Source organism: Sporobolomyces salmoneus (assembly GCF_050403485.1).
Source record: "Sporobolomyces salmoneus JCM6883 DNA, S_salmoneus_JCM6883_v1_ctg22, whole genome shotgun sequence".
Lineage (NCBI taxonomy): Eukaryota > Fungi > Basidiomycota > Microbotryomycetes > Sporidiobolales > Sporidiobolaceae > Sporobolomyces > Sporobolomyces salmoneus.
The window spans coordinates 122,701-144,822 of record NW_027481141.1 but is presented as its reverse complement, the minus strand read 5'-3'; the positions used below and the strand labels follow the sequence as shown (position 1 = coordinate 144,822).

General features: G+C 51.5%; 8 protein-coding genes across 8 annotated transcripts; 4 read left to right on the top strand and 4 right to left on the bottom strand.

The window, feature by feature from the left end:
• Nucleotides 1-412: 412 nt before the first annotated feature.
• Nucleotides 413-2,708, top strand: JCM6883_004928 (uncharacterized protein; the record flags this gene model as incomplete). Its single annotated transcript, XM_076632046.1, has 10 exons — nt 413-448; nt 520-869; nt 944-1,040; nt 1,111-1,222; nt 1,284-1,441; nt 1,512-1,590; nt 1,701-1,779; nt 1,872-2,031; nt 2,144-2,462; nt 2,536-2,708. The coding sequence occupies 10 exons, from the start codon at nt 413-415 to the stop codon at nt 2,706-2,708; spliced, it is 1,563 nt and encodes a 520-aa protein (XP_076487970.1).
• A 1,325-nt stretch (nt 2,709-4,033) lies between these two features.
• Nucleotides 4,034-4,642, top strand: JCM6883_004927 (ribonuclease III domain-containing protein; the record flags this gene model as incomplete). Its single annotated transcript, XM_076632045.1, has 2 exons — nt 4,034-4,216; nt 4,271-4,642. The coding sequence occupies 2 exons, from the start codon at nt 4,034-4,036 to the stop codon at nt 4,640-4,642; spliced, it is 555 nt and encodes a 184-aa protein (XP_076487969.1).
• A 937-nt stretch (nt 4,643-5,579) lies between these two features.
• Nucleotides 5,580-7,581, bottom strand: JCM6883_004926 (uncharacterized protein; the record flags this gene model as incomplete). The annotated part of the gene is made up of 7 exons (XM_076632044.1): nt 5,580-6,227; nt 6,287-6,540; nt 6,601-6,724; nt 6,797-6,917; nt 6,987-7,163; nt 7,226-7,293; nt 7,369-7,581. The coding sequence occupies 7 exons, from the start codon at nt 7,579-7,581 to the stop codon at nt 5,580-5,582; spliced, it is 1,605 nt and encodes a 534-aa protein (XP_076487968.1).
• Nucleotides 7,582-8,261: 680 nt separating this feature from the next.
• JCM6883_004925 (uncharacterized protein) lies at nt 8,262-9,895 on the bottom strand (the record flags this gene model as incomplete). The annotated part of the gene is made up of 6 exons (XM_076632043.1): nt 8,262-8,357; nt 8,420-8,635; nt 8,729-9,085; nt 9,146-9,260; nt 9,335-9,514; nt 9,582-9,895. The coding sequence occupies 6 exons, from the start codon at nt 9,893-9,895 to the stop codon at nt 8,262-8,264; spliced, it is 1,278 nt and encodes a 425-aa protein (XP_076487967.1).
• A 605-nt stretch (nt 9,896-10,500) lies between these two features.
• Nucleotides 10,501-13,579, bottom strand: JCM6883_004924 (uncharacterized protein; the record flags this gene model as incomplete). The annotated part of the gene is made up of 8 exons (XM_076632042.1): nt 10,501-10,762; nt 10,841-10,905; nt 10,961-11,121; nt 11,179-11,493; nt 11,551-12,777; nt 12,838-13,085; nt 13,150-13,443; nt 13,509-13,579. 8 exons carry the CDS (start codon nt 13,577-13,579, stop codon nt 10,501-10,503), a joined length of 2,643 nt encoding a protein of 880 aa, XP_076487966.1.
• Nucleotides 13,580-13,885: 306 nt separating this feature from the next.
• Nucleotides 13,886-16,659, top strand: VMA1 (H(+)-transporting V1 sector ATPase subunit A; the record flags this gene model as incomplete). The annotated part of the gene is made up of 13 exons (XM_076632041.1): nt 13,886-13,888; nt 14,028-14,070; nt 14,183-14,243; nt 14,319-14,372; nt 14,442-14,572; nt 14,638-14,924; nt 14,999-15,202; nt 15,268-15,358; nt 15,424-15,790; nt 15,858-16,001; nt 16,065-16,305; nt 16,364-16,517; nt 16,589-16,659. The coding sequence occupies 13 exons, from the start codon at nt 13,886-13,888 to the stop codon at nt 16,657-16,659; spliced, it is 1,851 nt and encodes a 616-aa protein (XP_076487965.1).
• A 313-nt stretch (nt 16,660-16,972) lies between these two features.
• Nucleotides 16,973-19,996, top strand: TSR1 (small subunit rRNA maturation protein TSR1; the record flags this gene model as incomplete). Its single annotated transcript, XM_076632040.1, has 6 exons — nt 16,973-17,391; nt 17,452-17,674; nt 17,735-18,181; nt 18,239-19,045; nt 19,104-19,754; nt 19,817-19,996. The coding sequence occupies 6 exons, from the start codon at nt 16,973-16,975 to the stop codon at nt 19,994-19,996; spliced, it is 2,727 nt and encodes a 908-aa protein (XP_076487964.1).
• A 488-nt stretch (nt 19,997-20,484) lies between these two features.
• On the bottom strand, nt 20,485-22,078 carry JCM6883_004921 (uncharacterized protein; the record flags this gene model as incomplete). Its single annotated transcript, XM_076632039.1, has 4 exons — nt 20,485-20,729; nt 20,915-21,480; nt 21,540-21,713; nt 21,786-22,078. The coding sequence occupies 4 exons, from the start codon at nt 22,076-22,078 to the stop codon at nt 20,485-20,487; spliced, it is 1,278 nt and encodes a 425-aa protein (XP_076487963.1).
• Between the last annotated feature and the right edge of the window lie 44 nt (nt 22,079-22,122).

Sequence of the window (22,122 nt, the reverse complement as noted above, 5' to 3'; positions counted from 1 at the left end):
GCGCTTCGACCAAACAAAGTTACGCAAGATTTCCCTCAGCCGACTCTCACACCTTACTCCCTACTTCCGATCGAGGCACCAATAGCACAGGCATACGGGAGCAGGTGAGCCTCTCGTCGCCCGACGCCAACGCTTCTCTAGAGGCTCGAGCGATGAACTCGAGCCGTGCGCACGAACTCGCGTTCAGGAACTAGGCAGAGGCGCAGGAACTAGGCGGAGGCAGACTCGGCACAGGCGAGAATCGACGCGAGATGTCTGCTACTCGCACGAGAATGAGAACTAGGCTGAGGTCGATTTTTCTGACTTCACGCGCTCTGTTCTCTTCTCCCTCTTTCTTTAAGCTTTCCCCCCTCGACCTTGCTTCTCGACCAACGCCAACTGCTACTCATCTGCTCTACTCGAGATTCTCACGATGCCCAGGTTCAGAGGTCCCGCAAAGAAATCTTGGGTCAGTGCATATCTCGCTGTCTCTTTATCGCTTCCGGAGTCTCATCAGTCTGTCGCTTGTTCTTCTCATAGAACGAAAAGACTAACCTTTACAAGTACGAAGTCGGCGAGGAAGCTCTCAAACGCATGCTCAAGAGCTCGGGTCCAGCCGATGTCGAAGCTGCACAACTCATTCTCGAACACCTTCGTTACGGACTCTACTCTACAAAGTCTCGCGGTAACGGCAACCTTATCTACCAATCGTTCATTCGAATGTTCGCCCGTCTCTCCGGAATGCCCTTGAAAGACGCTTCAAACACCGACAGTGGCACGGGATCGCTCATCTATCGTTGGCGTGCCCACTTGGAGAAACACGTTCGACGCTCGGACTACACTGGTCTCTTGACGCCGTTGTCTGAGGATGCTCGCAAGGCTTTGGACGTGTGCGTTTCTTCAGCTCCACTCCCTCTTCTCTCCTTTACTTCGCTGACTCACGACTTTATCGACCTCGTCACAGACTCCAAGCTGGCTACAAGGCTGAGAAGTCTGTCAACCACCTCAACCAACAACAAGTTGTATCTCTTCGTCCGCTTCGCGACGTCTTCTCTCGCATCGTTCGTCTCTGTCTCTATCGCCGTCTCACGTAACCAATCCCCGGGCTCATCGTTGCTCACTCCTTGCCAGATGGGATTCGAGTCTTCTCAAGAATTCTCCGACTACCTCAAGGAACAATACTTCCTCTCGGAGTCTAACGCCTTCAGTCATACTACCCTTGGTCCTTTCATCTGGATTGCTTGTACGTTCCGAACCTGCCATACTCTTGACGAGTATCTACTGACCCGTTCCGGTCCTCTCAGACCGAGATTTCGGTCTCTCTGGACGTCGAGCCGCTTCTTACCTTCTCCCTTATTTCGTCCTCAACCTCGACTACTCATTCACCGACGGATCAAAGACTCAAGTCAATGTCGATCTACAAAACACCAAGTTGATTGAGTTCTTGTTGGAAACGGTCAAGGTGAGATCGTCTTCTCCTCGTTGCGGTTTCACTGAGCACTCGTTGACTCCTCTCGTATGTCTCTCCTCAGGACGGAGAGAACTCTATCGAAGATGTCGAAGCTTTCTTGGCGAAAAAGGAAAGACTCTACAAAATCAGTCGTCTTCTTTGTGAGTCTCTGCGAACTTTCCTTTCTTTCTCCCTCGCTGACCCCCCTGCCGAGTCTCTCCGTAGGGATGTTTTCGGTAAAAGAACTCAACTACCCCCATTCGTGCGTCAGCTTTGAACAAGATCTCAGTCATGCTTTCGATCCGAGCTGGATTCGCCGAATCGATGGACCTCGTGTCGGACGCTGGAGTGTGAAACATATTCACTCCATCATCGGGCAAGCTCCTCTCACGTTTTCGATCTCGAGGCGCGTTCGAAGACTGACTCGGTATTTCTTGTGCAGTTACGCTCGAAAGTTCGCTGATGTCGGCGTCGAACATGTTTCCGGCGCAACTCTTGCTCAAGCTCTCACGGATTTCCTCCTTGTCGACATCAAGGGGAACGCTCTTCCCGAAGATCAACAAGATGGAATTGTCCGCTCTCCGGAATCAGCTCGTTCATTTGTACGTAAATACTACGGTGCGGTAGCCTGTCTCCTTCTCCAGGCAAGTCGTTTCTCGCTGTTCACGGTCCATCTCTTGAGTTTGCGACTGATCCCGACTGTCAATCCCGCAGGAGGAGATTCCTCTCGCTACTCTTCTCTCCAACGCTCAACTCAACAAGCTCGCCCGTCGAGGTGTCGACGATTCGACTTCTCCTCAAGATGCTATCGCCGCACTTCGAACGAGTAAAATCAAAGTCGAACTCTTCACCAGCGATTTCGACCAGTTCAACGACGACGACGAGAAGGAGGACGACGACGACGACGACGACCTCCTACGTCCAGACGGCCGATTAGACGCGAGTGTATCCACAGATGCCTCGGTCGAATCATCTGCTGACGAAGAGGTCGGTCAACGCGACGAGCCTGTCTCCTCCGTCGACCGCTCCAACGGTGAGAGCTTTCTCTTACACTTTCGCGAGTCATCTATTAAATCCTCACGCTCGCCACGTTCGCTCGACTCCAGGAACCGTCGCCGACAACCTCGAACTTAATCCGATCCCCTCCCCGGTTCGCGAAGACGACGAAGACGACCGCGCTCTTCGCAAACGTTCTCACGAAGAAGCTAGTACTCCGGATTCCCCTCAGGCTTATGTTTACAAGCGACTCCGTAGAGGTTCTCGCCCTCGTCTTGAGTGATATCGTGAGTTTCCTCCCGCTTCTCCTCTCTCGGTACGGGTTAGTTTCGTCACTGACTCGTCTCCGGCCTCGCTAGCTTGTTTGAATCTTCGACCTTCCTGCTGTAGTGCCTTAGCTTCTCTTTCCGCGTTGATTAGACTCTTGAAGTTCGTGAAATCTGTCTTTGTCAGTGTCAACTCCGAAGAGCATGCGAGAGATCAGCACTCCCCGTCTAAATCGAAGCATCCCCGAGCGCGTCGCCGCCGAGCAACAGCGTAACGAGAGCATAGAAACCATAGACACGAGCCGCTGCGAAAACTTGAGCTCACAATGCAAGTTCGAGACGATACAGCGCGGCGAAGATCACGATAGTAGGGGTTCAGAGCTGAGCGAAAGCTGGGACGAGAACGACCTCCTGGATTCGCAGACCAGAGCAGTAATCAGGAGCGAGAAGTAGGAAAGGGGAGTGCGATTTGCAAAAAACTATCGACGAGAGAGGTTGAGAAACGGAACAATGAATCGACATACTCCCAGCTCAGAAAGTATTTAGCTCATACCCTTGCGGGAGAAGCGAGAGGGAGACGCTGGGTCGAAGAAAACGTGGGAGCAGAAAAAGGAGCGGAAACCGGCAAAATCGACTAGCCAAAGAGAGCTCGAAAGAAAAGTCGAGAGTGCTCCACGCTGAGGCAGAGTAATAGGAAGGCCGAAGGATAGGGAACAAGGGCTAGGAAGGAGGGAAGGGCGAGAAGAGGTCGAAAAGGTCGAATTCGAGCAGCAACTGTTGAGGAGGGAGGGGTCGGAATCAGCTACCGGCCTAATGAAGAGATCTTGCTATATCCTACGACGTATCGCATAGTTGATCAATCCAGCTCCTCGTATCGAGCGCGACTGCCGTTGGCAGGACCTTCACGAGAGAAGAGCGCGCCTGAAACCGGAGCTTATCGGGATCGGACGCCGCCAGCGGGTTTTATCGTAGTCTCGAAGTCACAGAGTGCTAGCGACTTCAGGAGAAAGGACGAGAGTAAGGAGGAAGGCGAAGAGAGAGATGTAGATTCTTCGAAGCTTCCTTCTCCTTCCTCACTCACTCATATTTCGAAGTCGCCTCTCGGAGGATGTCGACGGTGACCCATATCAGAACGGGAACGAAGCGAGCGACGCTCGACTCAATTGACCGCCCAAAGACACGTCCTCGTTTCGACAAACTCGGTTCGCGCCTCGACTTGATCCCTCACAGAAGCAACGGTTGCTCTCCGACTCCTACGACCGAATCGTACCCACGAGTATGGTGCTCTCCGGAACTTACTGTCGACTCGACTTGCATTCCCCCGCTTCCGCGTCTTCCCGACATGGATCATGCCTCGCAAGTCTTCCTCCACAAGTCAGCGATCGGTAGGATTGCTAGCAGGAACATGGAGTACGAAGGAACCTCGTACAAGCCGCTGGAGTTCTTCGGTGACGCCGCAATCGAGTTTCAAGTCAGTAGAGTCTTGATGAACGACTTTCCGGGGAGAGGACCTGGACTGCTCACGGTGAGTGCGTCTGCTATTGATCAAGGCGAACAAGACTGACGCTCTCGAGGCCAGTGGCTACGCGGTCGCATGGTCGATAATCGAACTCTCGGCGTCCTCGGTTGGGGATGTGGTCTCGCTCCGCTGATTAAGTTCGGCAAAGACCCACATCTCAATGCGAACGGAGGCAGGAACGTTTCCCAGAGTATCGTATCCGAGGTCTTCGAAGCGTATATTGGAGCGCTCGCCCTCGATCCGGCCTCGAACACCGCTCTTTGTGAATGGTTCGATCGAGTCTTCAGCAAGAACAGTGCCGTCTTTCCACGACTACAAGAGGAAGCGTCGACTCGACTTGGACACATGAAGGAAACGGTTGTTCGGAAGACGACGGCGAAAGAAGCTCACAATGCAGGCAAGTTTTCGTCTTTCGACCTCTTCTTTTCTTGATTTGGTCACTAACGCGCAATCCTGGGAGTGCAGTTCGCAATGGCAAACTAACAGCTGCTGAGCTCATCTGCGATTGTTTCACGGGAACGAAATGCTCGACTCTCTTCAAGTATGAAGATCAAGATTGTTCATTCAATGTCGGTAAGGGAGGCGGAGTGTGGCATACAGTTCTCACGGGGGCGGACGGAGAACGACTAGCATGCGGAGCTGGTGATAAACGGCTTGACGCGCGGGAAGAAGCATGGGCATCTGCACTGGCATCGGCAAGGAAGTTAGTTTAAATTATTCTCATCTTCATCATATCATTCATTATTCGTCCATTTTCATTCTCGCTCATTCATTCATTCATTCATTCATTCATTCTCTCCATATATATACATTCTCATAGCTCACTCTCATTCATATTCATCTCAGACATCGCGCTCATGGACAGTCTCATTTCGATAATTCATTCTCAACTTGTCTCTTTCGTTTTTGTTTTTGTCATTCTACGTTGCTCTTCTCTCCACTGCTCGCTGACTCCATCGACACTCGACTTGTCACTTCGGTCTGCAGCGAGGGCGGGGCATAAGTGAAGCTGCTGAGAAAGTTTTCTTGCCTATGCATCGCAGGAGACCTCAGACCGGGATAGCTCACGTTGGCGCGCAACGTCGACCGCGCCGAGCCTTCGTTCGATGCAATGGCGCTTCCTGCGACTACGGCGGCATTGAACTCATAATCGTGCAGGACGACAAAGCGGCGGCGAGAAGCACAGTTGGCGCGAAAATTCCAGCTCTCGAAGAATTGTTTTTGAGACGACATCGAGCTAGCAGGGACGAATAAAGTATATATCAGGTAGAGAACAGGTCGATCGTCGGACTAGAAAAAGGAGGACAGAGATACAGAACAGCGAGAAGAAGAAAAGGAGAAGACCGGTAAGAATCGGAATAGAGCTGATCTATTTACCAGACTTCTTGAGACTTCCGAAGATGGCATTGAGGTCAGGCCTTTTCCCGTTCGCTCGAGGAGTCGCACGAGGAGGCTGAGGGGCACGGGAAGGAGCGAGAAGATTTCCCTTCGGTTTCTTCGATGGCGGAGAGCGACCGTGACCGGCGTTGACCTCGGGATGCTGAGCGGAACTGGTGTCGGACGAAGGTAGGAGGGTAGGAGAGGCGAAAGAGGGAGCGGCAGCTTGAGCAATGGCGGCGAGTCGACGGACTTCATCTGGAGCACCAACGAGACTTCGCCTTGCTTCTCGATCGGCCTCCCGGCGCGTTCCTTGCGCTGCCCTCTCAGCGGACTTCAAAACCTTTCCACGTGATCCTGCTCTAGCAACGAAAGCTTGGAATTGTTTTCGAGAATGTGCCTCTTCTTCCACCTCCTGTACGGGCCGAAGAACTCGTGGTACGCGTCGTTCAGGGAAGAAATGGGCTGGAAGAGGGTATTCGAGTTGGAGAGCAACCGCAGCGGCACCAGCAGCATCGCCTTTGAGGAAGGAGACGAGGGTACGAAGGTCGAGCTTTCGTTGGGGATCAACGGAGGCGTAGAAATTGCTCAAGCCGAAACTAGGAGCGGTCCAGTCAATCCTTTCGCGAGGGAGTTTGAACTGTACAGGACAAAGGTTCAGTGGGTGGAACAGAGCGAGAGAGAGAGGTTGTTCCTCACCTCAGGGTTTTGTTTCGAGAATTCTTTCGCACCAAGCCAAAGTTCCTCGAGAATTTGACAATCGATCGTCGAGGAAGTCGAGACGAGATCGAGGATTCGATGATTGATTCCAGAGAAACCCCCATGGCATTCCGGGGACGTGAATTTGCCAAGGACGTTGACAATGTGCTCGACGACGAACATGAGATCTCCAGCGGCGTAAGTCGTCAAACGGAACAGTTCAAAGTTGAGGAGCTTGGTCTTGTCGAATTCAGCTGAGAGCACAACGTCAGCCGAATGTCTGAACAGTCGATCTCGAAACGAATTGAACTCACGTTCGCTGAACAAAACCTGCATTGTACCGTTGATTGCCAGCGCTTTGTGGCCCTTCAAACGTTTGCGACCGTCTTGCGTAGACCCAACGTAACAGGAAAGTTCACCCGTGATAGGATGTGGAACCTACAAGAGCAAGAGTTTCAGTCTCCAGCAGTCGGCGCAGCAAACGAGGGGAAGAGGAAGAGGTAGGCCTACAGCAAGGATGTAGACAATTGGAGTACCTTTCGGTGCTTGATTCATGGGAGCGAATGATTGACGAAGGAGCGAAAGGTCAAGTTTGAGGCACCATTCTTGCGGTGGTTGATGGACCGCGAATCTAGCACAATGAACGGAAGAAAAGTCAGGAACTGAATAGGGCAGAAATCGACAGAGTACGAGAACGCACTCATCAAGCTGCGATTGAAGGGATTTGACTTGGTCGTAAAGGTCGCAATACAAAACTCCAAGGTATGAAATCCATTTAGCCTTGTCGCAAGGGTCGCACATGTACGGGGGACAAGAACGCGAGAACCAGGTCGAGTACATCGAAAGACGAAGACCTTGTGGGCGAGAAGTATTAACGCTGTGAATCTCTGCGTGAGTAAAGGAAGAAAGAGGGGAAGAGAGAAAACGGCGAGTACTTACACGAAATCTCCAGGGTGAAGCCTAGCGGCGGAATATTCGTAAGGACGGTACAATTCGATCATCTTGTCCTACGGTGAAGGATCAGACGAATAAGCTACGAGTTCGATCTCAAATCTCTAGGGGTCTTCGAGGACCGGACGAACCTGTCCGAGAGATTGCTCGAGCTCTGCGACACGCTTGTCGAGGTACCTCTTCCCAGCCGTGATTTTCTTCTGCCACTCAGGCGAGAGAGCCAAATCCCCATTCGCATCCGTGACCATCATCGCGATTTCTTCCTCGTCCTCTTGATCCGACCCAGGCCCAGAGTCATCGAGACTCTTCCAAACGGCGACATTGAGGTAGTAGTCAACGTCCATAAGTGCAGGGAGATGAAGGAGAGAGAGGAGGAAAGAGAGGGTCTGTGCACTTGGAAGGGAAAGGAGATGAAGCGTCGAGTCGACGATTAGGCGGGAGGAGAACTAGCGTGAGTGTTGAGGATAAGGTAGATTCGAGCTGGCTTTGATGACTGGATCAATCGAGTGAAGTGGTGGTAAGAGAGAATGTGAAAACGTGCGTTCGATCTCGCCTGAAGGCTGACAGCGCTGACATCTCGCGGATTTCTCAAGAATTTTGTCGGAGCTCAGATGAGGCACAGAGAAACTATATATGGTTCTATCTGAGAAGAGATGGTGTCAGTAAAGAAGAGAATTCTTCGAGGAAAAAGAGGAAAAACGAACACTTTCTCCAAACTTTCTCCCGACTTTCTTCCATAGCTCAGACCGCGTCGGGTGGACAGTCGCAAGCGTCGGATGCTTTCTCGGCGTTATCAGCGTTCAGAGTCACATGAGTTGTTAAAAATCATGAAATAATTGGATAAAAGTGCAGAGAAGTAGAGAGTAGAAGACCGGCTTCGAGAAGACAACATCGACGTCAAGAGAGGTCCCAAAGGAGCGTAAGGAGCGTGTAGGGAGAGTATAGTGTCTATTGAGGACGAGGGAATACAAGATAGAAGGAAAGACGAAGGGTAGAGGCGAAAAAAACCGAGAGTGAGAAAACGCTAATGGCAGGTTCCGTCGAGGTTCCTGATCGAGCCCATACTATACCCGACGGATCCCATCATCCACCCGTTTACCATCTGATGCAGGTAGTCGAGCTGTAGGAGGCAGGAGAGAGTCAGCAGACGAAGAAATGCGTCGTAACAACGGGAGAACTCGCATTGTTCTGGCAGCATTTACAGTCGGAGAACGCTGCCGCCGTTGCCTGAGCATATGTAAGGTCTACGCGCCACCCATTATACGCTCCGAGCGCTTCTAGAAACCTCCCGCCCCGATTTGAGAGTTCCGTGTTGAAATATTTGGCGGCGGTTCGAACGTTGTACTCTGGCTCTGAGCACGCTGCTGGGCCCATATTGTTGCACTTGTCCTCGGTGATCTATCGTGGTAGTAGGAAGAGACACCAGAAAGGTCAGTAAAACAAATTCGCGAGAAGAAAAAATCGTGGGTAAGTTCGAAAAACCGAGCTCACCTGCATCAACCCGAAGGCTCCACCATTGTCACCTTGTACGGTGGGATTGCAGGTCGACTCTTGCATCGCGAAAGAGGCGAGGAGGATAGGGGGAAGGTTTTCCTCTTTGCCGATCCTTTCGAACAAGGGGACAAACTTCTTGCAAGGTTCCCAGACGTGATTCGTAGCGAGGGCGTGTTCGAGAGTGACGGTCGTGATGTGATCGAGAGTGACTCCTTGAGGAGGCGTCCATCCACTCGAAGGGTTGCTCTTGCTGATTCCACAGTTGAGCCAGTCTTCGGCACCGTTCGGGAACTCGTCGGTAGCACGAGAGGGTCCGCAGTTGTCCGACTTGAAGCCGAGGAGCGAGACGGCAGGCTGCAGAGAAACGAGGTCAGCACGAGCCCTTTTTCGAAACGCGAAACCGAATCTACCCACCCTGACGATTCCGGCAATGTTAGCGATAGGAGAGGAGTCCTTAGACTTCGATTGATCCGAGGAAGAGGAGGAGGAGGAGGAGGAGGAGGAGGAGGAGGAGGTGGTCGCAGCGTGACTGGAAAACACAAACGACGGAGAATCAGTGCTCTGACCTGCGACGCCAGGCAACACCTCGAGATAGAGACTCACGAGTTGGCTTTGACGTTCAACTGTTGCTCCTTGACGCTAGACTGCTGTTGCTTCTGCTTTCGCTCTGCCGCCTTCTTTTTCTTTTCCTTCTCGGCTTTACTCTTTCGTTTCTCTTCGGCCGTCTTTTTGCGACAGACTTGGTTCTTCCTCTGCGACGGTTGCTTCTTCTCAGTCGGTTCACTGCACGATGAGGAAGGAGAGTCAGGAATGCGCCAAGGAAATAACACAGAAAACGCGAAAAACTTACCGACTCGTGTTCACGGCCGTCAACTGAACGAGTTGAGGTACGTCCAACTTCAAGGCCGTCGCGACGTCGTTGACTGCATCTCCAATCTTGGCGAACGAAGCGTCGTCTCGTTTGACAAAGGAAGAAGAGGAGGAACCTGCTGAAGCATCGGATGCTGGCTTGGCGAAAAGTCGATACGGTTCGGGGAGAGCGTCGCGCTGTTCGAGGTGAGAGCGTACGAATTGACGATGAGCGGCGGGGAATCGGTCAACTCGAGCCGAAACGAGGGTTGAAGCGGCGGTTGTTGCGACGACGAGGAAGGAAGGGAAATGCATCGTTCACTCGAAAGGTGTTGGGGGGAGAGTGAAAGGACGAAAAGGAGGACTTGGTGCAGAAGGGAAAATGGCTTGGGTCGTCGAAGAATGAAGAGGAATGCTTTCAAGATTTGAACCGGGAGTCGAGAGTCGTCTTGAAAGAGTCGGGTTGGTAAAGGAGGGTGATGAAGTGGTTGCAGAGATCTGTTACACCAGGCGACGATCTTGCGGGTACCGTATGAAGAGACTGTAAGGAGGGCGAACAAGGGGAAGGAAAGAAGGGGGACTTCGATCGATTCGAATCTCGAAAACAACGAGGCGCGTCCAAGAGTTTTGCTTCACCCTTTCGAACGCTTCGTTCTTCTGGTGTGCATGGATTCAATTCTAGTGCGCGTGAATTAGAAGCGAAGGAAAACGTTACGAACTTGTAAGCGGTTCGAGCACTTGAAGCGAACAAAGCGCGAAGGAAAGAAGGCAATTAGAAACTCCCTCAACAACGTCGGAATTCCCGACGACGAGATGGCGACGACGACGAGACGGATCACAGCAACATTGAGTACAGACGACATAACACTACGAAAAGATTAAGACTGATAAAAAGAAAAAGGGGTATCGACTGAACTCGTTCATTCCTCCTCAGACTCTTCCTCTTCCTCTTCCGAACCCTGCTGTTCACTCCCTGTATCTTCCCGAGCCCGTTGTTCCCCCAAGAGAGCTTGTTCTTGAGCTTCCCTCACTTGCTGCGAAGCTTCCTGAGTGTCGGGTCTCGTCGCACCATCTTCGAGTTCAATCACTCGTCGACCTTGAGCGAAAAAAAGTCGAACAGGCCGATTTGAAGTCGCTTCGATCGAGTACGAATTGCCTCGAGGAATGAAAAACGTTCCACCCCTGCGATCGTAAATAGTCAGAGTTTGTCTTGCGCGTCTTTTTTTCGAGAGGAGGTGCAGGAGAAAGAGGGAGACTCACTTTCCAATCGCGACCCTTGTGCGATGACAGAGCACAGAAACAGAACCTCTCGCGCAATAAAACAACTAAAGACGAGGCAATCAGTGACAGACACAACAGAGAGTGAGCGAGTCGACGCACATAAGAATTGTCTTTGGCAGGTTTCGTATCTTTCTTGCCACCGACCGGAATATCGAGGATACCTCCAGCGAGATAGTCGAGTTCTTGGTAGATCTTCTGGAACTGGTACTGGTTGTTGAAAGCAGGTTTCGGATCCATCATGTTTTCCGTAAATGCGATACCTGTCCCGAGTTCTCGATCAGCGACGAGCCACAGTCGACGGAAGTAAGACTACTCACGCCTTGTTGTCTCAGCATTCCCCTCCCAACTCCATACGAGCCCATCGGGATCCGTCATACTATCGATTCGATCCTCCTCGTCCTCTTCCTCAGATTCAGATTTAACCGATCTCGCTCTCTTACTCGGCCCTTTACTCCTCGGTGCACTCGATTTACTGCGTTTCTTCCTCCCGGCTTGCGTCAAGGGTTCAGGCTCGAGTTTCGGAATTCGAACGATCGCGGCCATTCCAACTCCCGAAGCTCGTTTCTTGTAAACTATTCGTTCGTTCCGCCAGTAATCGAGAGGCGGTAACCGTTGCCGGTTCGAGCGACGCACTGCATCATAATCAAGTAAGTAACCGCAAGAAGAGACTGACCAGCGAGTGAACTCACCTCCGTTCACTTCGACACTTCCAGCATCTCGATCTCGAGGAATCCGTTCAATCATCTCTTCCGGCATCTGAGAGGGTGCCCTACGAGCTCGTTTCGCCGTAACGGTCTCTTGCGAAGAGTCGGAAGCATCCGAGGATCTCTTCTTGCTTCGACCTTTTGACGACGATGAGGCGGGTTTCACCACTTTTTGTTTCGTCTTCGATTTTTTCTTCTCTTTCGATTTCGCTTTAGATGTCGAGGCTTCTGGCTGTTCCTCCTCCTCTTCCTCCTCCTCCTCTTGCTCTTGTTCAGGTTCGACCTCCTCATCTTCAATTTGAGGTAGAGATTCATCCGGATCATCGCCTCCGTAGTTGAAGTTCGCAGCTTCCTCATCATCGTCTCCTCCTCCTCCGAAATCGTCCTGTGCATAGTCGTCGTATCGAGGTGAAGGAGATCGAACTACTTCTTTCTCTTTCCCTTTACCGCTGGTCTTCTTGTCGACGACGGGAGTAGCTTTCCCATTCTTGTCAAGTTTCACGAGTCCGACGGAAGATCTTCGACTTTCCCTTTGTGAATTACTCGAGATTTCTGTGACGCGAGACTTTTTGCGAGATGTCGAAGAATCCTCCTCCTCCTGTTCTTCTTCCGGTTCGGATTCCGAAACCGCTCTCCCTTTACCCTTGTCGACTTTTCCACCTTTCGACGAGGCCAAACTTTTCCGTCCTGACGAAGATTTCGAAGCGCTTGTTATTCTGCTATTCTCGTTTCCGAGGTCTGAACCATCGTCGTCTTCCTCGATCACCTCGCCCTGAATCGTCCGATCCCCCATTGTCGTATCTCCTTCTCCGTCATGTACTCCATCACTTGCGAGATCGTATTCCTCGATGATCGGCTCCTCCTGATTCGTGTCGACTGATTCTGCTCTCCTTCGAGTGTCGCTCGTCAAACTAGAGAACCGCCTTCGTTGTCTCTTGCTGCTATTGTTTGCGATAACTTCCGGTTCCTCTGAGCCTTCTTCGTCAAACTCTTCTTCTTCCTCTTCTTCCCCGTCGAATTCCTCCTCCGTTTGACCCGCGACCGAAGAACGTCTCCCTTTCGAGAGTCCTTTCGAAGAGACTGAATGCGATCCAGAGGGGAGAGTAGATTGTCGTAAAGAAGAAGGTTTGCGAGCTGTTGAACCCGAGACTGACATTGAAGCTGAAACGGTTTGAGTTCGCTTTTGATACGTCGTCGGGGAGAGAGTCGTGGCTGCATTCGACAACGCATCAGTACAAGAAGCAAGAGCTTCAATGAGAGTGAGGGACTCACTGTCTCCATCTCCCATTTCTTCATCGTCTTCGAAATATTCCGTTCGTTGACTTCGACTACTACTCGCGGCTCCTCCGTACTGCGCAGTCGTTCTGCTACTCTGCGTAGTTCTACGGATGGAAGATTGATAGGATGTCGTAGCGACAGATCCGGTTGGAGAGGAAACGTTTGCGTTATTGAAGAATTCGTCTGGATCTTCGAGTCCGTCTGAATCTCGTCGTCCTTCCGCTACGACCGCTCCGGTTTTACTACACAAGGCATCGTGAGTGAGCTGGACGGATCTCGAAAACAGAGTAACGTTCAAACACTCACCGACCTCTGCCTTCACCCGGAATGAATTTATCTGGTCTCGCTCCCCGTCTCGCAACCTGACCCGATCGTTTCTTCGCGCTCTGCTTGACACTAGCTCTGGTATGATTCGCTGCGTTCCCGAGATCGTCGCTCTCACTGTCGGATTGTTCAGTTCCACTCTGTTGCGAATCCCCTCCTTCTTCATCTTCGGCTTCACTCGATCGTTCGGCTCGGTTGAAGAAATCTTCTGGGTTCTCTAATCCATTTGAATCTCGGTGTACCTTCTTTGGATCGGGAGGTTTGATACCGGTTGTTCTGGGAGGGGAGAGAGGATGGGTAAAAAACAAAAGACGTTGACGAGAGGAAGAGGGAGGACGGACCTTCCGTATGTACCGATTTCGTTTTGTACTTGTGGTCGACTGCCTCGTTGTCTTCCTGGTGTAGATGCCATCGTGAGAAGTCAAGATTGGGAGTTTGTTGTTTGTTGAACGAGATTGAACTCGGGAAGGGCTCAGGCGGGTGGAGAGGCAGCTAGACTCGAAGGCGTACTATCTCCTGCTGTTCAGTGTGTTGCTGAGCGTGATCTGACGCGCGTAGTCGTCTTTGGGAAGAAGTCAAAATAAGCGAGAGTTTGATTTTGAAGTTGCGACTCTGGCGAAATCCTGGACCTCCCCTGAAGTGACATCGCTTCGCCCGTTGTTTCTACTCCTCTTCCGCTTGACCAGTACTCCCTAGCTCTTCAGCACAATCCGTCAAGATGGTAAGTCACCTGTCGAACTAGCGCGCTCCCAAGGCTCTCCTGATCCGCTCGAACTCCACCTCGTCATCAACTCCCTCTCACTCCCTTTCCCCGACTCGAACCTCCCCACATACTGACGCTACTACCCTCGATGTAACAGGCTGGAGCAATGAAAGATGCAAAGAAATCGATCCGCATTCAAGGTGAGCGAATCAATCCGCTTTCCTCTCTCATCTCCCCCGCCTCGCATCTCCCGATCTCTCCTCTCTTGGCTCTACGACCCCGGAAGTACTGACTTGTAACGCCCGAATGTAGATGAGGATCGGGAAAGTAAATTCGGTCAAGTCTTCTCAGTTTCGGGTCCTGTCGTCGTTGCGTGCGTTCCTCCTTCTCATGCACTCTAAGGTCTCTCGGTTCCAGAGCTTATAGTGTAACGTTGTCGTTCGTATAGGGAGAAAATGGCTGGTGCAGCAATGTACGAACTAGTCCGTGTCGGTCACGACGAGTGAGTCTCTCTCGCTATCTTTCGACTCTGCCAGACGCAGTCGACTGACACCTACTTCCGCGTGATCAGACTCGTCGGTGAAATCATTCGTATCGACGGAGACAAGGCAACGATTCAAGTTTACGAAGAAACTTCGGGAATGACGATCGGAGATCCAGTTTTGAGAACTGGAAAACCTCTTTCCGTCGAACTCGGACCCGGTGAGCTCACTCACTCTCCTCTCCTCTCCTCGCGACGTACGACTGACTAGTTGTCGTCGTTCTAGGTTTGATGTCGAACATCTACGACGGAATTCAACGACCTTTGAAAGCGATCGCCGAACAATCCGAGTCGATTTACATCCCTCGAGGAATCAACACGGACGCCCTCGATCGTTCGATCAAATGGGATTTCACTCCCGTCAACTTCAAAGTCGGAGATCACATTTCGGGAGGAGACATTTTCGGTACCGTTTATGAAAACTCGCTCGTTAACGAACACAAGATTATGATGAACCCGAGGGGAATGGGTACGATCACTCATCTCGCAGAGAAGGGATCTTACAGCGTAGACGTGGGTCGCAATTCTTCCTTCATCCGCCTGCTCGAAGTGACGAGACTGATGACAGCGAACCTTTGGGCTCACAGGACGTCGTGCTCGAAACTGAATTCGAAGGCAAGAAGACTTCTCACACAATGTTACAACTCTGGCCTGTTCGTGCGCCTCGACCTACTGGCGACAAACTTCAAGCCGATTACCCGCTTTTGACTGGACAACGAGTTCTCGATTCGTTGTTCCCTTGTGTTCAAGGTGGTACTACTGCTATTCCTGGTGCTTTCGGATGTGGAAAGGTGAGACGAGAAATCTTCGAACGCATTGCAAAACCTGCTGACGTTCGGACTCTTCATTCTTGCAGACGGTCATTTCTCAAGCTGTTTCTAAATTCTCCAACTCTGACATTATCGTCTACGTTGGATGTGGTGAACGTGGTAACGAGATGGCTGAAGGTGCGTCTATCAAACTCACGATTGTCGAAACGCGCAAACTGACTCAACTCCTACGATCTCTCAAGTTTTGATGGATTTCCCCGAACTTTCGATCGACGTCAACGGAGTACAAGAACCCATCATGAAGCGTACAACTCTCGTCGCCAACACTTCCAACATGCCCGTCGCTGCTCGAGAAGCCTCAATTTACACCGGTATCACGCTATCGGAGTACTTCCGAGATCAAGGTCGAAACGTCGCCATGATGGCCGACTCTTCTTCTCGATGGGCAGAAGCGCTCCGTGAGATTTCGGGTCGTCTCGCAGAGATGCCCGCTGGTTCAGGTTACCCGGCTTACCTCGGAGCTAAGTTGGCTTCGTTCTATGAACGTGCTGGTAAAGCTACTTGTCTCGGTTCTCCTGACCGTACTGGAACTGTTTCCATCATTGGAGCGTGAGTTCTACGAAACCCCCTCGCGTCTAGATGGAGTCAAGCTCACTCGTTCCTTCGTCGTTCGCAGCGTATCTCCTCCCGGTGGAGATTTCTCGGATCCCGTTACCTCTGCGACTCTCGGTATCGTCCAAGTTTTCTGGGGTCTCGACAAGAAACTCGCTCAACGAAAACATTTCCCTTCCGTCAACTGGAACGTTTCTTACTCGAAATAGTACGCTCATCTCTTCTCACTTGACTTGCTCACACTTCAAGCTAAGTCCTCTCGCGTGCTTAGCACTCGAGTCCTTCAACCTTACTACGAACGAACTGAACCCGATTTCCTTCACTACCGAAACACCGCGAAGCAAGTATTGCAAAAAGAGGACGAATTGGCCGAGATTGTTCAATTGGTCGGAAAGAGTTCGTTGGGAGAAGCCGACAAGGTTACTCTCGACGTTGCGAGGTTGATCAAGGAAGATTTCTTGCAACAAAACGGTATCTCGGCTTACGATCGTTACTGTCCTTTCTACAAGACTGTGAGTCGAACCTCGTCCAGATCGATAACACGGAGACTGACCAATGTTTGTGTAACAGACCGCTATGCTCAAGAACTTGGTTACGTACTACGAATTGTCGGTCAAGGCGGTCGAGGACGAATCGATGACTTGGAACAAGGTTCGAGAATCGACTTCGGAACTTTGGTACCGATTGACTCAGATGAAGTTCGAGGATCCCGCTACTGGCGAAGGTGAGCGGAAGGTTCCGATTGAGACACCGGATTGAAACGCTACTGACTCTTCAAGTCCATCCACCACACAGAAACGATCATGAAGACCTTGAACGAACTTCACGCCGATATCACTTCTCAATTCCAGAACCTTTCCGACTAGATTCACATTCGCTCATTCTCATTCTCATCCTCATCTCTCTCGCTCTTTCTGTGTTCGCTTGCTCGCTCTCATCGCAAATTACATCGCCAATCCTGCTGTCAACTCTTAGGTTTTTCTCTCTCTTTTCATGAGTTTTCTCTTGCTGTAACTATTCTACTACTATTGTCCCGACTACATTGCGCCCTAAGGTGAGAGAGCGAAAATGTTGAGGCTATGCCGGGAAAAAAAAGTTACAGAGAAGTTCGCCTCTTCTTCTCACCACTCCGATCTACGAGCTCGCCGATCCCTCGAGCGCGTTCAGTCAGTCAACAGTATGGCGCCGAACACGGAGGGTCACTCTCATCGAGCGCACGGCAAACAGTCGAACAAATCTTTCAAATCGAAACATTCAACCAAATCTTCCCTGCGCGATCAAGCGAAAGGACGTACCCACCGACCATCGACGAAAGATCCAGCTACTCGTGCCGTCAAAGCAGCGAGCTCGACCGTTCAGGCGAAGAACTTGAAGGTGAATCGAAAGAATCACGCCAAACAAATCCTCGCCAAGAAGAAGGAATTGCTCGAGGAGAACAAGTCGATCTTCAATGGGAAGAACAAGCATGGAGAAAAGGTTCAGAGAGTGGTAGCGGTCGTGCCGATGACGGAAGATGTCAACGCAGAAGAAATCGTTAAACAACTCGCAGAATCGATTGGAAGCGAATGTGAGGGTGTGGAAGGTTACAGATTTGTCAAGTGAGTCAATGCATTGTAGCTATGGAAGCGAGAGCTGATCATGACATCTCGACGTCGCAGCGTACCGAAATTTCACAATCAATCTCTTCGATTCCTCCTTCTACCTCCTGCTTCTTCCCCCGACTCTTTATTTCCGATCCTCGATGGTGCTTCTGCAGCAGACTTTGTCGTTATCGCTGTTTCGAGTGAAGAGGAAGTCACGGCGCAAGGAGAAACCGTTCTACGGTGTTTGACTGGACTCGGAGTTGGTGGTCACGCAGGAGGTGTTCTCGGTGTAGTAAAGGTACGCGCACATTCGAATTGAGACGCATTCATGTTCTCACCCGCATCTCCCGCGCAACAGGATCTCCCGGGAGGAAATCAAACTCTCGCCTCTTCGACTCGCGCATCTCTTCATTCCTTCCTCACTCATTTCTTCCCTACAATCGACCGCATTCACTGCGTCTCCTCAATTCCTACCGTTTCCTCATCTTCCGCTATGGCGACCGATTCCGCTCCTTCCGCACCAACACCTTCACCAGAAGCGATTCTCATCATTCGTTCCCTTTGCGAAAAGACTCCGAAAGGTCTCAGATGGCGCGAGAATCGATCTCGAGTACTCGCTGAACGAGTTGGTTGGGAGAAGAACGAGACTACGGGAACGGAATCGAGTGAGAATGGAGATGTACCGAAAGGACTCGAGAACGAAGAACTTGGAACTCTCGTTGTTGAGGGAGTCGTACGAGGTCTCAAGTTGAACGCGAACCGACTGGTGCATATTCAGGGTTACGGAGATTTCAAAATCGACAAGGTGAGCGAGCAAGTTTTTGATTCTTCTTCGCAATTAATTTCTGATTCGTCCACGTAGATCCTCACTGCTCCTCCGGTTCGACCCAACAAACGAGCTGCCGCTGTTGCGACGTCGTCGATGGCACTCGACTCTACCCCTTCCACTTCTGCTGTTCCCGCACCTTTCGACCCGATTTCCCTCCCCGACGACGATGCCGATTCTCTCGCTTCGACGAACATCCCTGACGAAGACGAGTTCGGTATGGACGAACAAACCTGGCCAACAGAGGAAGAGATGGCTTCGGCTCCTGCCGCCCTCGCAGCAAGAGATCGAGCGGACATGCCCCCTCCAGCTCTACCGGGAACTACTCCGAAATTGAAGAAAGTCGCGAAAGGAACGAGTGCCTATCAAGCAGCGTGGATTATCGACGACGACGAGGATGACGAGGATGATTCAGGAGTCGATTCGGACGATGATGCGATGAAAGCAGAGGGAGAAAACGACGGCGGACCAGAGGAGGAGGAGGAAACTGAATTCGTCGACACTCTCGCCGATGAAACCGCTTCAGTATCCGCTCGACCTTTCGCCGATCTCACTCCGGAACAAGAAGAGGCCCAACTACAAGAGTACCTCGCTTCTCGATCAGCGGCGAGGAATGCGGCAAACGTCGACGACTTGGATTTCCCCGATGAGGTCGACACACCGCTTCACATCCCGGCACGAGAGAGGTTCGCACGGTATCGCGGATTGAAGAGTTTCAGAACGAGTCAGTGGGATCCTTACGAGGAACTTCCGAGAGATTACGGAAGATGTTTCATGTTGGAGGATTGGAAAGGTATGGGTCGAAGAATGGAGAAGCGATTGAGAGAAGATGAAGGTGCAGAGGTGAGTGGCCTCTCTGATTCTTTACCTCGACTCGAGTAGCTGATTGTGGTTCGTGCAGGCTGGAGTTCGAGTTCTCCTTCACATCTCGAATGTCCCTCGTCGTGTCGTCGAAGAACACGACCCTCTCCATCCTTTCGTCCTCTTCGGTCTCTTGAAACACGAGCACAAATACTCGATCATGCATTTCACCGTTCAACGAAACACCGAAAACAACGACACGGTTCGATCGAAAGATCCTCTCGTACTTCAACAGGGTTTCCGTCGATTCAAGATTAACCCAATCTTCAGTCAACACACGGTGAGAAACGGAGGCAAAGGAAGTAACAACGTTCACAAGTTCGAACGATTCCTTCGACACGGAATTCACGCGACGATCGCGACTTGCTACCTCCCGATCACGTTCGGTTCTTCCCCTTCCCTCCTCCTTCGAGTACCTACGACTTCCCCCGACGACGTCAACGCTTCCGCCGATCAAGGAATTCACCTCATCGGAACTGGTTCTCTCCTCGCTTCAGATCCTACTCGCATCACGGCGAAACGAGTAATCCTAACTGGTCACCCTTTCAAGGTCCACAAGAAGACGGCGACGATTCGATACCTCTTCTTCAACCGGGAAGATGTCGAATACTTCAAACCTGTTCAACTAAGAACGAAAGGAGGAAGAATTGGTCATATTCGAGAACCTCTCGGTACTCATGGTTATCTCAAGGTAAGCCACGCCTTCGTAGCGTCAAACTTCGCAGCGCTGAAGCTCATTGATCTCTTTCGCAGGCTGGTTTCGATGGACCGATTTCTCAACTCGACACGATTTGCCTCACGCTCTACAAACGATGCTTCCCGAAATGGGGTTCTGTATGGGACGGAAAGCCTCTGCCGGTCGTTTCGAAAGAAGACGTGCAAGCTCATGCCGCTGAAAGGGAGAGTGCTGTCGGGGATTCTGTAATGGGTTAGGATTTAGAGTCGCAACTTGCATTTTACCATTTCGTTTCTACGCATGCAGTTCGTTCGGAGAGTTTGAACGATGATCGTTAGTCGAGACTCAATTTGTCGTCAACGGACGATTCGCCCAAGATTCACCGAATCCGAGCTCACGACGAAATCGGGAGAACAAAACGCTCATGACTCGTTGTCTATCGCCCTCACCTCTAGCTCAAGCTTTCCAGAACACCGTGTTCAGGTCGAAGCAGGATTCAAGCGCCAGCGGCTCGAAAAGACACATTGAAGCTCGCGATATCTCTCAGACACTCGACGGCGGGGAGCGGACGAGAGATGAGCTAAGGGTAGAAAAGGGAGTGTTTGCAGAAAGGATCTAGCAAACTTGACAAGGGAAGAGACGATCTCGAGGAGGTGACTACGAGGAGGATAAAAAAAAAGTCAAACGAAGAAGAATCGCTAAAACCAATCCTCGTCTCAAACTACCTCAAGGGGACTCGATCGATCTAGTAGACCGAACCACGCCTCGATCCGGCCCTGCGAGAAGCACGGGAAGAAGAACGAGCGAGCGACATTTCGTTCATTCCGCGAGAAATCGATCCTCGACGGGAAGAGTTGCGGCGACGAGGGGGAGGACGATCGAATTCTTCTTCCTCGTCCGAGTACTCGACATCGTCTTCGTCGTCGTCGTCGTAGGCGTGGCGACGGGAAGAACGAGACGAGGAACGCATAACTCCTCCGTATCCCGAAGCTTTGAGATGAGAACCCTTAGCAGAACATCGAAGTCATTCTTTCCGCCCAAGTCACTGTTTTCTCTCGTTCTCTGCAAGCCTGAGAGACCCGAGTGTGACAGAAAGGCAACATTCACATAGACAAAGACAGATCCAAACTTGATAACTACTAAACTTTTCATCACCGTGCTCTATTTCGTCTTACTCAACTTCTTGAAATCCGGGAGCTTGAAACCCGCACCTCGGTTCGGCGTTTGCTCCTTGAAATTGAAAAGGCTCGCCGCGACTTTCCTGTTCCTTTCCTCCTCGAGGGCGACCCTCTGCCGTTCCGCTTCCTTCTTCGCTTCCCAGCGTTCCTTCGCTTCTCGCGCAGCCAGAGCCCGCTTCGCTTGGAAGAACTGCCAGCCCGCCGTCGCTGGCGCCTTCACCGAGCCCGCATCTTCTTCCTCCTCGCTACGTTGAGGTTTCCCGACTTTCCCAGCTCGGTACTTCGAACGACTGAGTCGTTTTGGTTTCGCAAAGACTTCGTCGTTCTCTTCCGCTTCGACCAGAACTTCCTCCCACCCGCCGTCGTTGGAGACTTCTTTCTCGATTGGCGTGGCCTGACGGTTGACCGAAGAAGGAGAAGTGGCGAGGAGAATCGACTGGGTTACGTCCTCCTTGGACCAAAGCTGACGCTGAGGGATGCGAGTCGTCGCAGGAGTTTTCGGACCTGCCGAGGAGATCGTCGAAGACGACGAGCGTGAACGACAGAGGGAAGGAGTCCCAAACCTGTCCGAGAATTCGTTAAGTTTGCCTCAAGAGGTCGAATCGCAGAGAGATTGACTCACGAAGCTGCTTCGGAGGCATCGCTCTCCACTCCTTCAGCTTCAGCTGCAGCCCTGCCTTCGTCATCGTCCCCTTCTAAAACTGCCGCATTGAGTAGACTAATCGCTACCTCTCGATCGCTGTTGTCGGTTCCTTCGGCGAAAACTTTCTTCGTAGGAGAGGCGACAGATGAGTCCCTATCGATCGTTATCGTTGCAAGTCAGCCTCCAATTCCTCAGTTGAAGAACAAAACCAAAAGGTGAGCGTACAGAACCGATTCTCGTTTGTCCTGCCCTCGCTTCTTTGACGTTCCCCCCTCGACAACCTCAACATCCTTCTCCATGCACTTCTCTCCCTTTTTTCGCCACTTCTTGATGACGTTCTTGGACGATTGAGCCGAGAGTCTGAGGAACCTCGTGAACAGAGGTCTCACCCCCAAATCGAGCACATTGACGGCGGTCGGAATACTCTGTCCGCGAGTCGATTCTGTCGTCCTGAAACCCAGCGCCCCTCCACCTACACCCTTCGATTGATATCCGTCTCCATTCGAGAAGGAGGACATCGTTGGGAAACGATAGGGGAGAAAAGACCGTCGCGGCGAAGTGA